Raw genomic sequence first — 16,549 nt, forward strand, 5'->3', positions numbered from 1 at the left:
GTAGTAATTTGTAAGATTGCAATCAAGTTATTTCTATGTACGAATAATTTGGAAGGCAAAACACAATTTAATTATAAAATTGTTCAGAGATCATGGCTAAGAAAAATAGTTTTTTTTTTGTGGGGGGTGGGGGGGGGGGGCGGGGGTGGTGGTGGTTTGGTAAGGTTGCAAGAGTGCCTAGGGAAAATGAGAAACTTTGATGGAGTATGATATACAAGTGAGGCAGGCAGCTTAGGAGATTGTGAAAGGGAAAAGAGAGGGAATCGGATTATGCAACAAATTCAATGTCTAATTCCTAAAACTCAAATATTATACCCTTTGTTACATAAACAATATGTACTCCTCACACGTCAAATTAATATTCAAATATTAATATGATGACTATGATTTAAGCAAAGGGCGTGCACTTAGAGGAAAATTTAATTAGAGCATCTGTTTTTCATTTTTTCTTTTCTTTACGGTTGATTCTTCTTTCCTTTTTACTTACTACTGTATATTATATCTTAAGATAGTAGTAAATTCAAATCTTTATTCTGTTTAACTGATCTACGTGGTAAAAATATGTAGTAAAAGATAAGAGTGATTTTGTTATCGAGAAAGGCGTAGTGGGTGCGTTTTGGGAGCAGGGCTAAAGAAAAATGTAGTCACATGAGAGAGAGAAGGGTTTTATTTTAATACATATATTAAGGCACAAGTAACGATTAGAGTTTTATTTTTACTGTGTTGGCTGTGTATTTCACTGTTCAATCACACTAGGGTTTCATCTTTTTTACATCTTTACTCAATAAGGTTGAACATACTGTTTTTACCTTTTACATAAAAAATATAAAAAAATAAAAAGCTTAACACTCGTCAGGAACATCTTGAGGACTGGGATAACAGTTAATGTTGGTCTAGGTTTTAGTCTTTGTTTCAGTTATTACAATGACTTTGTGATAGCAGCATATGACCTATCTAAAAATTTACTGCACTGTAAAACAGTGATAAAAATTTAATGCACTTTGTGTTGGAATATTGTGTTTGCACGAACAATATAATGGCGGATCAGGATTTTAAAATTATGAGTGCTTAACTATTTTTAATCTGAAAATTGCATGCTCCGTTAATTTGTTTGTATGGACTACAGAGTATTAGCTTTTCTATATAAGTAACACTGTAACATTGTTTGGTTACATTATTGTAAGTCCGCCATTGTGCATGAACATGAAAACAAAGTACAACCACCATATAATCGATGGCAGTTAGAAATTCAAAAGAAAATCTTTGGGTATTTAATAACTATATATATATATATATATATATATATATATATATATATATATATATATATATATATATATATATATACAAAAAAAATTTATATATATACTCAATTTCAATTGGACCCTCTTGCACCCCTCTGCCTCCGCCCCCGAATATAATATGTTAACTAAATGTATATTATAAGTGAATGAAGCATAATTAAGCACTTTCAATACAACTTGTCCCATTTGATAAGGGGTTAATTTTTTTACCAAAATTGTTGATGAGTGGAGCAAGGGAAACTTGAAAGGATTGGGTCAGCACCAAAGAAGTGATAAATACAACAAATCTGGTAAGAATTAAATATTAACCTTATAAGGATTTGTATAATTTTAAGTTGAATACGATTAGCATGGTTGAGTAATTAATAGTAATTCCAAATTTGGAAATGAGATACAACAAGAATCATAAGATGCGTAGCTCGAATTTTGAGTTATATTGAACGTATGTGTCAAATTAAGCGTTCTAATTTGTAAATTACCCTATTAGATGTATTTTTCTATGTCAGGATTTTTTTTTTGTTGTTTGAAGAATTATCGATAATTTTTAGTTGGATTGTTGAATTCACTAGACTTGAGGGGTCGAAGGTGACTGGTGGTTTACTTATATATTGTTTTGTTAAATGGCATGCTTTTGAAATGAATTATGCATGATATCAGATGAAATGATCGAAGTTAAAAGTTTTGATGAGTATGATAAGTTGTGTAGGATTTGAAAAGTATACATTTACTAATTGGGTCATATGCTTATGAGTATATGTTAATATTCTGGTAATTAAATGTTTACGTTTGATTTGGAAAGTTGATATTTACGAGGATTAACATGCGAGACTTAATACTAGATAATATCATTATCACAGAATATTATGGTGGTTGCTATTTTTTCTCAAGTATATATTATACGTTCTAATACCTATTTGCCAAGACATGATCGCTATATAGCTTAAATTTTTTTCCTTTTAGCACAAACTGTGACTTTCAAGAAATTGAACAGCTAATTGGTGCTATGAGATATAAGTCCAAGTGCAAAACGCTTTATAACTAGATAAAAGAATTCTAGTCACATGATATCCATTAGATGCCACTAGCTAAATTGAGTCGATTCGACTCAATCAACAAGTCAAAATAAGCCTAAAGAATGTCAACAAATTAATGGTGTTAGAAAATTCAGATAAAATGGATCTGCATTTCTTAATTTTGACGTATAGTATCTATTATAATATCATCAAAATATTGATAATTCTATCTATTCATCATTCGGGGTTCCTTAATTTAGACAACACCATAAACCTCAAGTCAATTTGGTAAAATATACTTGATAAAACAATCTAAAATATATAGATGCATGAAATTTCAAACGAGTAAATAAAGCTGAGAAATTAAAATTCTAAATAGTGGTATCTTTTTTTTTTTTTTTTTTTTTTTTTTTTTTTTGGGTGTAGGGGGTGGGGGGTAGGAGGGGTGGGGGTCTTAGAGGGGTCCAGCAAGTTCCTTTAGAAGGCTACAAAACTCGGATAGTATGGGTTCAAACGACACAAGTTACATACACCCCACTATATGTTTCTTGATTGTCCTAATAAAATTTTAGTATCTCAGTACTCTTTTCTACACTTTTAATATATACTACATATATTGTGTGTATATAATTCTTGTTTCTTTAGGGCCAAGCCCTTAATTACCTTATTCTCTCTCTTCATTTTTCGCTTATGATAATCATAATTTATTGATCTGATCAATCTAAATTTCCACCAAATGAAATAAAGAAGAAATAAAACGCTCTCTATTAAAATATTTTTTCATTTCAAGAACTCAAACCTGATAGATTAATTAAGAAAGAGATCCAAATAATTATCTGCCACCCAGCCAATCACCCCCACTCCTTGCAAAAGACAACTTCGTTCCATCCTTTAGGCAAGCTAGTTCTAGTTAATTCAAAGAATTGAAGCTCAACTTTTAGGCTTATGAACCGGAAATAGGTCTCGTTCTATGTTGGACATGCTTTTATTAGACGCCGAGTTTATAAGTAGTATTAATTTAAAATAATAATTAGTAGTAGTAGTAGTAGTAGTGGTATTTTGATTTAAAAGGTGTTCTATGGGTTCTTAAAACAGGTCCCTTGTCTCTTTTCTTTTTCTCCTTGATCATTTCATGAAAGTACGACTACTAGTAATAAAATATTTTCGGTCCAAGTATAAACTCTTTAATTATCACGACCACTTTCTAATGAGTAATTTGGTTTACAAGCTTCACGTAAATATTTGTTGAGGGTGACAATATAATGAGCAAATTATCTTTCGTATTTTCGTTTTCCTTTTTTTAATCAATAATTGAAGATGATTTTATCTTAATACGAATAATATATTGTAGATAATAGTAACTTTAACAACTACTAATTGATCGCATGTTTCATTGCTTCTAATCTAGTTACTTAATGGATAGGTAAGCAATTGTTTCTTCTACCTCAATTTTCTCAAATGTCTTTTGGTTCTATACAGTCTTAACGCATTACATTTTGCATATCTTTAAAATGGACTAGAAAAGGATTTCTTTTTGGAATTTTTTTTTTTTTTTGAAAAAGAAGAAGGAAATATTAAAGTCTCTCTTCACTCCTTTTGAAGCTCTACCAAGGTTTATAAGTTAGTGGTATCCGTGGGAGTTTTTGCACAATAGACGTAAATTAAAGTTTCTCTTCGCAGAGTCAGTGTAGTAGTTACGTGATTGGCAGAGCTTAGTAACGTTGGCTCAAACTCTATTTTTGTATTAAAAAAAATCATTTAATACATACAGATAATCTATTTAGAACCAAATAAGCAAAAATGATTATAATTCTGAATTCATAAACTAAAAATTCTGAATTTGCCTTTGTATGGCTTTGCTCCTTTTGAAGCTCCAACAAGGTTTATAACTTAGCGATATCCTAGGAGCTAGGAGTTTCTCCGTGATAGGTGTGAATAAAATTCGTGTTGGTGTTTTTACCTATCCCACCCTATCCCCTATGTAATAGAATTTATTTTAAAAGTTATTAATAGAAAATAAGTTAGAGGAAATGCCAACCATGGAAAAGGAAGTCAAATGTGCGGCAGAAAAATAATAATTGAGAGAAAAAGAAGCAATAGTGGCAACCCAATTACCAGCAGCCAAAATCAGTCCATAAGTGATACTAATTACTACATAGTGTTGTATTCTGCCCTGACTTTAGGTCACCCTAGTATCATATTTAATTCTGGTTTAGATTCATGGAGCCCCAAACCTAATTAGATTAGGGAAATAGGTACACACTACTGACCCAATTCATTACACTTGTATTCTATCAGAGTACTAATAATTCAATTTCTAAACAGAATTGGATAAAGTACACAGAGACAAAATCATTCAAGCAGACATGAAAAGGACAAATAGTGTAAATATTTACCCACACCAGATGTTTATACTAAGCTAGTGTAACTTACAGTAGTTTAATTTTAGTAATTTAATGTAGTGAATATATACATTTACTAACCATGGTTAAGTAATGTTATTATGTATTCATACACATGACATGCATCTATTAGTTTGGTGTAAACACTAGGTGCAGGTAGGTTTTTACCCTAAGCTAACCTCGAGATTTCCTTATAATTATCTTTGGAAAATTTAGTTAATACTATGGTTATCCGGTCTAAAAACTATTCTCTTTCTCCTTTCTTATTTTACATTTTATTCAGTTCTTCCTTAAGAATTTAACAATCAAATAGGACAAGATAAAGGGTTCACTTAAATGAAGGAGGCATCTTTTCTGGGAATCTGCATTGAGCCAAGAAAATTATATGACTTTTTTGCAAGCTGGCTGTGAATTACCTTACATTTGTTTGGTCATTGTTGACATGGAGTAAAACTCAAGTGATAAACACCATGCATTATGGGATCTATTTATGAGGAGAGTTCAATAATTACAGATGCTATCTGTATCCCCTTTCAGGCTCCAGGCTTTATGGAGTTTAAAGCATTTGCTTGCAAAACAAAGAAAAGATTGTAATAAGCAAAGCTATAATGAGATACCTCAAGATCCCAGATTCAAAATACCATCAATTTTGCTTATATAATTATTGGTATTTTGAAGATTACCCAAATTGAATTATTTTAGTTGGGTAGTATTGTCATTTCACTTTTTTGCCTAAGAGAAGGATTTGATTTGACGTTTGAGTTGCATCCTCGCAATTTATTTGTCAAGAGACCATAATTAACACGAAAAGGGCTGAACCGCGTTGAGTCTATTTCACAGCCTTACACCCTTCCTATTAAGGATTTGGGAGAAAAAAAGTGTTTTTCACAAATAGCGGGCCAAATTGACTGTTTATTTTTCCTAGTCAGTATATGCACGATCATACATTGATCATAACATGAATTATGCATATATCATACATCTGCTGCCCTTTTTAGTTTAAGTGAATGGCTAGTAAGGTTGGTTCTTCAACAACAGAAAAAACACTAGTTACAAATTGGCTTCAAAAGCATATTGAGGCCATGAATTATATGAGCCAACTAATTGAAGGCCCAACAATGAAATTTTATACACAATGAGTCCATTTATCAAAGAATGATATTTCCAAAAGGGATGTGAAACTTCATAAATATACTAAAAAGGAAAGTTGAGTAACAAACGGGACTTATTACTCAGTTCAGTAAAGAATATAACTGGGATTTTGAACAATGGTATTTTATCATGGATGCTATCTAATGACCTACAGACGTGCCGAAGGATATACAGTTCATTACATTTTTAGTGTTGGGGGTCATGCCTAGTTTACATTATCCCTCTCAAACTTGAACCATTTCCAATTAGCATACATACTTTCTTCGTCTTCGAAAGGTAGCCTGTCAGTTGGAAGGGGTTCCGGTTTCGTTGTTGCTGAAACAGTTGGTAATTTCTGTCTGTACTTCTTCGCCATCTGTTTTGCTTCAGAAAATACTCTCTGCAACAGAGAAATTATACTTGTCATGCAATTGTATGTTATGCAATTGTATTTATATCGCCACATGGAGTCTAAACGGCTGCAGTAAAATGTAGCGTACACCATATAAGGGAAAAAAAAGAAGGTATAACTAGCTATGAGTCAGCAATACTTAAGAGAGACAAACCTCCTTGTCCGATAAAAATAGCCCTGGCTCGCTTTCAAGGTCAGCAATACTGCATTTGGCAAAGACGAGGATATCAGATTGGCAAACCATTTGCCTGTTACAGGATATCAACATAACAATTTCTTGATCTGATTTTAATTCAGAAATTTTAGTAATGAGAAAGCAAGGACCGAACTGAGAAAAAACACGAAAGTGGTAAATCTATTTGCAGGAGCCTTAATCTCAAAACTTCAGAAGTATCTAGCTGCTAAGTAGGACAGGGCTTCAAAAAGGAGATGCACACGTGAACAAGCAATTGGAAAATTAAACAGGAAAATATCATGTTACATGCCGGTAAAACCTTTGGACCATATGAGATGTATGTGTTATAGACTGTCTTGTCCGAGCATCAAAGGGTGTGGAGCGGTCAATGAAATAGGTCAAGAATCATGAGGTCTTCATGTTTAAATCCCAGCAGAAGCAAAAACACTAGGCGTTATTTTCTCTGCGTTTTTTTTTTTTTTTTTTTTTTGACTCTAAACCTTTTTGGTGGAAGGTTAGTAGGTACCCCGTGATATTCGTCGGGGTGCGCGCATTTTCCCAGACACCACGGTTATAATAAAAGAAAGATTGTCTTGTCCAAGAACCCCAAATCCAGATTTTAAAGGCTGTTTAGAAACTATGTTATGTACTAGTAATATGCACCAAGACACCTCTTGTGACAGTTAAGCTGGGTCCGCTAATAACACTATATACTGCAGTAGCTATCGTGTTTAAGTGATCAACAGGTCATGGCATAACAGTTGTACTAGGAAACAAACATTCATTTAACTTAGCCATAATAGAAGCTTTTGCTGTGATTGCGTCTACAGATTTATGTTTGCTCCAATGGGGTAGCTAAATGGTTAACAACTAAGACTGAGGGCTTTAGCCCTTTCAATCACGGTGAATTCCCGACCAGGAGTGTGGGCATTGGTACGGTGGCATAATCAGATATCATCAAAATCATGAAATTAATCATTAATTGTCCTTGCAGTTCCAACATTGAAGAAATAGCAACGGGACAAAACCAGAGCAGCGGAGCTTGAGTTGGAAATTCTGAAAATGTTGTTTGACCTAAACTGGTTGCCCATGCACATTGATTACAATTCACAATCTAATTGCATGAGAACTATAGCCCCATGTTTTTACACCATCCAAATTTCAGTCAGTTCTTTTTTTTGATAAGGTGAGATAAAATTTCAGGCACAAACTTTAACTCTATTTAGGTGAGTATTACTTGGCAAAGGAGATGAAAAAACAATGAAAGCTGTTCAATGACCCAATGTACATAATGACCACTACTTTGAGCTAAGAGTGATTATAATAGCCACCAGGTTGTGGGCTTCAAAGGCTGCTTCATTCCAAATGGAACAAAATGGATACAGAGATATACCCGACCCTAATTAACTAGAATTAAGGTACAGTTGTTGCATTGTATTATTTGGTCTGTTTTAGGGAAGGGGGAAGGACAGTAAGTTTGGTCCCTAGAAGTGGGGTGAATGAGATACGATCCTCGGATCTCCAAAAAAATGACTGCTAAACTAACCTCTCAAAGTAAAAGGAAACTAACTTATACGCCTTTCATCTGAAATTGCAGGCCATATATATTATTTCGAAGTTAAATAGGAGTATAGGACATGGATAGATTTCATAGTTGAAAATATTTTTTGAAGATTTAGAAATTACAAGCAACACACTACTAGTTGAAAACTTTCCACTTCAAAATATCAGAAAGTCCAAATATAAATGATCATAGTAGGGCATGCATACAAAAGTTATCAAGGCATATAGATACATTTATGCCTAATTGAATAGGGAATATCAAGCAAATTATCTCTACCACATACCTGAGAGATATTTTGTCAGGAAACATTGACTTCACAACCATAACTTTCACCTTCTCATCAACTGCTAACAAGTTATTGATAGAAGTAACCTTCCCTCGGGTGAAATTTGAGATGTGTAGTAAGCCACTGAAAATCAAAAAGAGAAACCGTATAAAAATTTGGACTAGATACTTTCTTTTTCTTGAGGAACAAAGAACATGGCTTGCTTTAGTCCAAGAATGTACAGAACTTTATATCCTCTCTCTTACCCCCTAAACATATCTCATGAATTAAAACACAGACACCATAAAGTATTCGGGCAACAATGATAAATGATGTTTAATTAAATTGTGGAGGAGCTAAACTCCCTGTCACCTCTCCTGCTTAATATATGTTCATGCAACCAAATTTCCATTGTAACAGCACTACAGTAATAGATATAAGAAATCGAATACACGTATTATCTGCAATAAAATATGTAATCCCACAAATTTTACTATCAGAGATACAGATAAAATCACCAGAAAGTAGCAAACCGAAGATATTATCCTACTAATTTTTTACAAACTTATCATTAAGAACCAAGTCCACACCTCCATCAATTGAAAGTAAGACGAGCATATAAGATTCAAATCACCAAACAAGATAGAGCAAATAGTTCTTCTTAATTGCCAGATAGAATGAAGAAAAGGATCAAATTTGCCCGTGTTATCCAGAATTGAGCAACTTTGTCCTCTGTTAAACTTTTGGTCTAGTGTTACCTCACCGCTAGGGAAAAGTCTCATTTTTGCTCTTGACCTCAAACAGAGCTACAACCTAATGGTAATTTTAAACCATAGTCATAGTTGAGAAGTAAATTTGGACCTTTTTCCTCAAAAGATTTGGACAAGTGGAGTCCACACATTTCACACTGGAGTTTCCACTAATGGCAAGAGTAAATATGAGACAATTTTCTAACGACAAGGTGTGAATGGACCAGAAGTGTAATGGAGGGCAGAATTGAGCAATTTCATGTAATACAGGGGCAACATTTGGACCTTTTCCTTTGAAACAAATTAATTTCTACATGACATTCAACAACTATAGTGGTCTCAACTACATCATTGCACTTACCTATTTGCGCATAAAAACGATAAAAATAAATTTGATCGCATTTTGCATCCATGCTCCAACAGCAAAAATTCAGAGTTAATAGATCATAGTTATTAAGTTTTTAAATTTTACATGCCAGTACTAATCATAGCTAAGTCCAATTCTTTCTTTGGGAAGGGTAATGTAAATTACCTTCGGTTTGTTTCACCAGGCCTCATCTGTTGGCCATAGGGAAAAAGTTTTTTCACTGTTCTTTCCACAAGGGTCCCCTCTTGCAGATTTAACATTTGCTGTGGAATCCAAGATTCAAGACGAGAAGAAACAAAGTAAGAAAAGAAAATAATCATGAGAGGTTCTCAAAGAATAAATAATTGGAGAGAAATCTTGATAGAATTTGAAAAGGCAAACAGAAGAAACAACACCACCCCACCCCCCCCCCCCCCCCCCCCGGCCCCCACAAAAAAAGAAAAAGAAAAAAAAAGAGATAAAGAGCATAAATAACAAAAACAATGAAATAATTATGCACAAGATACTACAAGTGACAAGAACTAACCCAAGCTTCCTTCTCACTAAGTATTAAGTCATTAGTTTCTTCGTTTATTCTGGTAATAAGCACATTAACTCGACGTCCCACCTGAAATAACAAGAAAATAGATATAATAAGCAGATGTAAATATAGAGCAATCCATGTCACCGTGGAGTAGAAGATGCAGATTGTTGTTATTTCACAAAATGCAGAGCACATTCTGGCCACCAAAAATTTGCACTTCCCTTTTAGTTTCTGGGACATGTCCCCTATGGCCCTATCCCACTCTTATTGTATTTTTTAACAATTTTATATTTTTGGGAAGATGCCAAAGAAGCGCATTGCCACTTAATGTGGCTACAACAGATATAATCCCAGTGCTTACTACATATCTACTGTTACAACTTAATAAACGTGATGTCATTTGCCATCAAGAAAGGCAACGCCTCCAAGCACTTTAATTAAGTAGTTAAACTGTGAGAGAGGATAGAATGTCACATGTTTTAAATGCAGCAAAAGAAATGTATAATGAAGTCCAAAGGTACAGAGGTAAATTAAACGTGAGGAACATAAAAATTGTGATTGGCGAATGCTAAAAGGTTCCAACTTACATTCTCCTTCAGCTCGGTGTAGCTATTAACTCTGTTCATTAAATCAGCCTTTGGAAGAAAAGCCCGTAAGCCCTGCAGAACCACATTTAACACTGTTTATCACAGAGAAGTTGACCTGCACTCGATTCATGGCGCCAAGGGGTGACTAGATTACCTCTATTCTGGTAAGAAGACCACCCATATTCCACTCTGTTATCTTCACCTCAAAAGGTTCATTTAGTTGTTTAATCTGTGGAATAACAATAGTAAAAATGATAAGTTCTTGGGCTAAAAACTCTAGGATAAAACAACCTAGAATAGAAACACTTAAGAAAACTGTATCCGAGAACTAAGTAGTATCATCAGCTTTGAGTCAGTACATCAAGACACAATACTTCCCCAGCCTTTTGTTTGTTCCAACTAAAACTGGAACCAATTCTTCTAGAGCTATATTCTTTATCAGCATAAGTTGCATGTGCAAACAGGTCAATGATAGAGCTACTCGAGATGTTCAAACGACATACCCAAAAATACTCTCCCCATTCACAATCTAAAATGGGAAAAGCATCTCAGATTGATAAATGGGAAAAATATGCCGATTTTGAGGTCCCAAATTTAGAAATATAGATGATGACATTTAGTGCTTAAGAGGAACTATATTATCAATAGCAGATGTTTAGAGCCAAATTTAAGTGATTGGCAGCAGCATTTAGCACATTCATAGAGTCTTAGGCTCTATTTACTATAGCAATGCAATGGACCTGAATAGAGCGCAACGGATACAGAGGATTCATATAATCGACCTCAACCAATTGAGATTGAGGCAAAAAGTTGTCTGATTGATGGTCATTCAGGCTAAAAAAATAAAAAAAATTAGGAGAATGATACATGACCTTTTACAATATTTGTTAAGGAAAACAATTCATGAATGAATAATAGGAGGTGATCTAATTTATACTAAAAGCTCAAAATTAGATCACCTCCTTGAGTATAAATTCTAACAAGCTTCTAATATCTCTATTATCTAGAACAATTTGTGGTAAGATCCAGATAATAAAGCATATACTACATTAGTAGTTCTATTAATAAGGTAAAACATCAAGCTACTCCAAACTAGTTTGGGATTGAAGCATAGTCGATTGATTGGACTAGGTAAAACAAGCGGCGGAGCTTCATGTATTCAAGATTCGTCGGAAAATTACAATGTGTCTAGATAAAAAATTCTTTTTATGTATATATACTTATTGAATCCCCGTGGCTTCTTTGTGGGTTTATTCTTTATAGTTTGACCCCCCTTGTTAAAATCTTGGCTCCGCAGTTGGGTAAAACATCAAGTTCCCTATCGACGAAAATTTACAATTTGCATATTATAAAAGAAAGAAAGTGAGAAAAGAAAAGGACCTGCCTCACTCGATGCCAAGCAATGCGCCTAAAGAGCCTTCTTGTCGACAATAATGGCCGACCACTAAGAGTTCTTCCAAGAACCTCAGCAAAAAGAACAGTCCCGGGTTCCACAACAGGCTTTCCCGACGTTGATTCCCCACCCATTGCCTCATCATAACTCACAATTCCCATTTTCCCTCTCACCAAGAATTCCTCAGCATCCTTATCCAAATCACACAGCAAATATCCCATCTCTTTGTCATACAAAGGCAAAACATCCTTAGTTAACATAGTACCTAATAAATCTGCACCAACACTCACATCAAGTTTATTCTCATTGCCTGAAACCACAACACCTACTACCAAATCACCCGGTTTTGGTTCATAATACTCTACACTAATCTTCTTAACCTCTTCTTCTTCAACTGGATGAACCTTTTCTTCTTCCTCCTGTTCTATATCAGTATCACTTTCTTGTTCATATGACTCCTCCCTAGGCTTAAATAACTTATAAAATGGCTCCAAAACTTCATCTTTACTAACTGTTTTCTTCTCTTCCTCTACATCTACAACAACCCCATTATTTATTTGCTTTAAGTATGGCTTATTAAGTAATTCAAGCTCTTCAGACTCTTCACTTTCAGCCACTTGGGTAGTCTTAAATTCTTCAAAGATTTCATTTTTAGAGCAAAAAGAGACATGGGTATGCAAATTTATTTGAGAATTCCAATGGAATGATGAATTCTTGGAAATTTTTGGGGTTGTAGCAAGTGTGTATTTAGGGAAAGGTGAGAATTGGGTGGCAGTGTTATAAATAATTGGATTGATAATAGAGAAAGACTTACATGGAAGAAGAAGAAGTGGCATGTCTGCTTATCATCAGCTCCAAATGTGTTGGCAAGAGAATATAAATGGTTGAATTGCCGCTTGTTTCGTTATCTGTTTACAGTTGCCTTTGATGATATTATTACCCGACAGACATGTTGGTGTGACATACAGATGGGCCTAGGATGTGTCGGGCCCAAGGGATACCAAGATGGGATAATTACAGCCCAATAACTTTGCGTCATCTAGTTTACAGAATAGGTAATTTGTAGGATGACCCTTCGCTGAGGATGGTCTTTAATTTTCATCCCTCAAAATGCTGGTCTTTTACTTTTTCTCTTCATGCAAATTCTGCCTTTGCACATGGCTAGAACTTTAAAATTAAGTTTAAAGGGAAATAAACTGTCCATGCAAATCCCTGCACAAAAGATATAAGCCTTTTGTGATTTTATTTTATTTTTGTTATATATAAATTTGTTAAGGAGATATATTTCGAACCCATTATTCGGGGTATTAAGCGAAGGGAAAAACTTAAAGACACAATTTGAAGGGCAAAAATTTTTTATTTTAAATGAAGGGCAATCCGCAGAAAAAAAAAAAAAAGGTTACTGAATAGCCAACAAATGTATAGATTTTGTATATTTATACTTAAACATACATATAATATGCATATAATATACATATACTCTATGTGTGTATGATATACATGTCAGTGAACAGATTTTGGATATTTGGTATCTGTATGTGTAAGCGAAATTGGTAATTAAGTTTGGCCGAAGGGACATAAATGAAAGAATCCCCACAAAACATAGAGTCCATAGATTTTCGGGACAACTGCACAAATCGTCAATTTTAGGATTTTATTTAAGGGATAATCAAAGTTCATTAACTTCAACAAACTTCAGACATACGTATAAAAAATTTGGCTTGCCAAATCCTAACTTCAAACATACACGGCTTGTCAAAACTTAACTTCATATATGTATTTATTGTTATCTGAAGTTTTTTTTTTTTTCATATAAGATGGGATTTCAGGGATATTCTTTACATCACCTTTACTTATTAGAATTCATAATCTACTTAAGCAAAAAATTAGGTAAAAGTTTCACGAATCTGTTTTGGCACAGTTCTTTAACGTGGTATACGTGAAGTTGATATAAAGTAACATATGGTTAAGCATATGGTCAAACTAAACATATTCCCTCTATTAATTCACAAACTAATTCACAAATTAAAATAACGTATGGTCAAGGATTTTTCCCTCTGTTAGGTAAAAGCAAGAAATTAGGTAAAACAAAATTCCCTCTATTAATTCACAAACTAAAATAACATATGCTCAAGGATTTTTCCGCTAACAGTTTAAATTAAAAAAAGAAATAAAGATTTTTGTCATGTATGTACCAAAAGTACCCTTAAATTTGTAATCCTCCATAGCATATTATTTTTGTATACTTTTAGATTAACTTCAACAAATCTACGTATAAGAAATTTGGCTTGAAAAAATCACTAGTGGTTTAAAATGACAGTTTGGTGTTGAAAAAAAAAAACATACATAATTATTTTGGTTTGGTTTTGAAAAAAAAAAGTCAGACCGAACTAAAATACCCACATACGTTTATTCGATTTTTAAAATATTTTATACATAAAAATATTTATTTGTAATGTAATTTGTAAATATTTCTTAAATTGTTTCATAGTTTTTTGTCTTTTATAATATTATTTTAAGCTTGAACTTAGAATTTTGAATACCAATAAGTTTTATATCTCATAAATGTTAGTAACTCAAATAAAGTCCAAATCAAAACCAACTCAACACTAATACTAACAAAAGAAAATCAATTCTAATTTAGGAATGACCCTAATTTTTATCTATTCAAAGAGGAAATTTGATTCGGACCAAGTAAAATACACTTTAATTTTTTTCTTTGTCATGTAATTAGTACTTATTAAGTACTTATTTTAATAACTTAGTAGTTAGATTAAAGTCATTTTCTTTATGACTTATTAATTAGCAATACTTATTTTAACCGATTTTATTATCTTTTTTGTTGAATATTTTAATACGATGTCATCATAATCTCACATTTGTGTTATTTTCTTAAGAAAAGTTAGTTATATAATTGTATCTTACTAGGACTAAAAAATATTTGAAGTAAAAGTCATATGTTTTGTATGAAGACTTTTTTGGAAAAAAACAAGAACCCCAATAATACTAGTCTTCCATTGTTTGGAGAAAACCCTTAAAAAGTTGAAAAATCCAAATTTTATTGGTTTGGTTTGATTTATAAATTTTTTCCTCACAATTGAAAAGAATGAAAGTTTGATATTTACCAAAAATCCGAACCATTTTGTGGTCCTCCATGACATACTATGGCTACAAGAGCATTTCATTAACAATAAATGGAGAGTTTAAGTTAAGTTGTCAAATATAGAAATATGTTATTTAATAAACTATAAGGAAAGAGCGCCACACAACATAGAACCGTGGAAGTTGTTTATTTTCATAGTCTGGCGTTTGATTTTTTCAAGAACCTTTCACTTTCCTTCCAAAAATGATACCTACTTTATTAAACAAAATAAGCGAGATTTAATTTGATTAGAAAGATTAGGTGAATGTTTTGCGTAACAAATTTAGTTTCTGAATACTAAACTCTTTGCCTAGTGATGTGTTGCTTGCTCAAGGAGCCAAGGAAATACAATAATACTAGTTTTCCATTGTTTTAGCTACCTTAAAATTTTGCTTATTTCCTAAACTAAATATTCTTCCTCTAGCAATTCACAAACGAAAATAACTATAATTAGTTTATATTGATTCAAATTTGACGTGACATCATCTCAACTGATTATCCTTTTCTATACATATCAAAAGTATTACTTTGAATTCTTTTTTACTAAATGGGCCTTGGACCACCAAAGACCCAACTTCTTGGACCATTTTCATTTCTAGTCCCTAGACTAAAATCCAAACAGAGTTCAACTTTTGTAAAGCAAATAACTGGATATTTTATCACTAAAGTTAAAGAACGATATTTTAAGAAACGTAACAGCTTAAAGTATTTTCTGACCAACGAGAATAATTGCCATTATCATTTGTACTCTGTTCTTTTTCTCTTTTTCTGCCATCCTTCCATTTGTCCACATCTTTTATTCTTGAGTCAGGTCAAGAAGTAGAAATTTCCCTTAGCACATTACTAAAAGCTGGGCTGAAATGACAGTGTTGACAGTCCATTCGGTCTTATATAGTAGAAAGGTATGGTAAAAGGAAGAGTTATATTTATAAGTGCGCCACGCCACCCCACGCCCAAAGGGTGGATCCGCCCCTGACTCCATAATTAGTTTACATTGGCTCAAATTTGACGTGACATCATCTCAACTGATTATCCTTTTTTATATATAAAAATAACTTTGAATTCTTTTTTTACTAAATGGGCCTTGGACCACCAAAGACCCAACTTCTTGGACCATTTTCATTTCTAGTATATTAAAAAAAAATAACTTTTTAAAGCAAATAACTCGATATTTTATCACTAAAGTTAAAGAACGATATTTTAAGAAACGTAACAGCTTAAAGTATTTTCTGACCAGCGAGAATAATTGCCAGTATCAATTCTCTTTTTTTTAATTTTATTGAGTCAGGTCAAGATTATCCCTTAGCACATTACTAAAAGCTGGGCTGAAATGACAATGTTGACAGTCCATTCGGTCTTATATGGTAGAAAATGGTAAATTTATTCCTCTTCATATTTATAAGTGCGACTAATGCTTACTTTTATTTTATTCATTATATTAAAAATAAATTTTTAAAATCAATTTTAGTATATTAAGAAAAAAATAACTTTTTATGTTTTACCCTTAGCATTAATTATCCAT

General features: G+C 33.0%; 1 protein-coding gene across 1 annotated transcript; it reads right to left on the minus strand.

The window, feature by feature from the left end:
- Positions 1-5,880: 5,880 nt before the first annotated feature.
- Positions 5,881-12,818, minus strand: LOC132033848 (protein PIGMENT DEFECTIVE 338, chloroplastic). Its single transcript, XM_059423964.1, has 8 exons — positions 11,873-12,818; positions 10,647-10,721; positions 10,493-10,564; positions 9,909-9,989; positions 9,548-9,645; positions 8,285-8,410; positions 6,417-6,465; positions 5,881-6,250 (listed from the first exon to the last, which is right to left on the minus strand). The coding sequence occupies exons 1-8, from the start codon at positions 12,719-12,721 to the stop codon at positions 6,077-6,079; spliced, it is 1,524 nt and encodes a 507-aa protein (XP_059279947.1). The 5' UTR covers positions 12,722-12,818; the 3' UTR covers positions 5,881-6,076.
- Between the last annotated feature and the right edge of the window lie 3,731 nt (positions 12,819-16,549).

The sequence above is a fragment of the Lycium ferocissimum genome, chromosome 10, assembly GCF_029784015.1.
Source record: "Lycium ferocissimum isolate CSIRO_LF1 chromosome 10, AGI_CSIRO_Lferr_CH_V1, whole genome shotgun sequence".
NCBI classification, from domain to species: Eukaryota; Viridiplantae; Streptophyta; class Magnoliopsida; order Solanales; family Solanaceae; genus Lycium; species Lycium ferocissimum.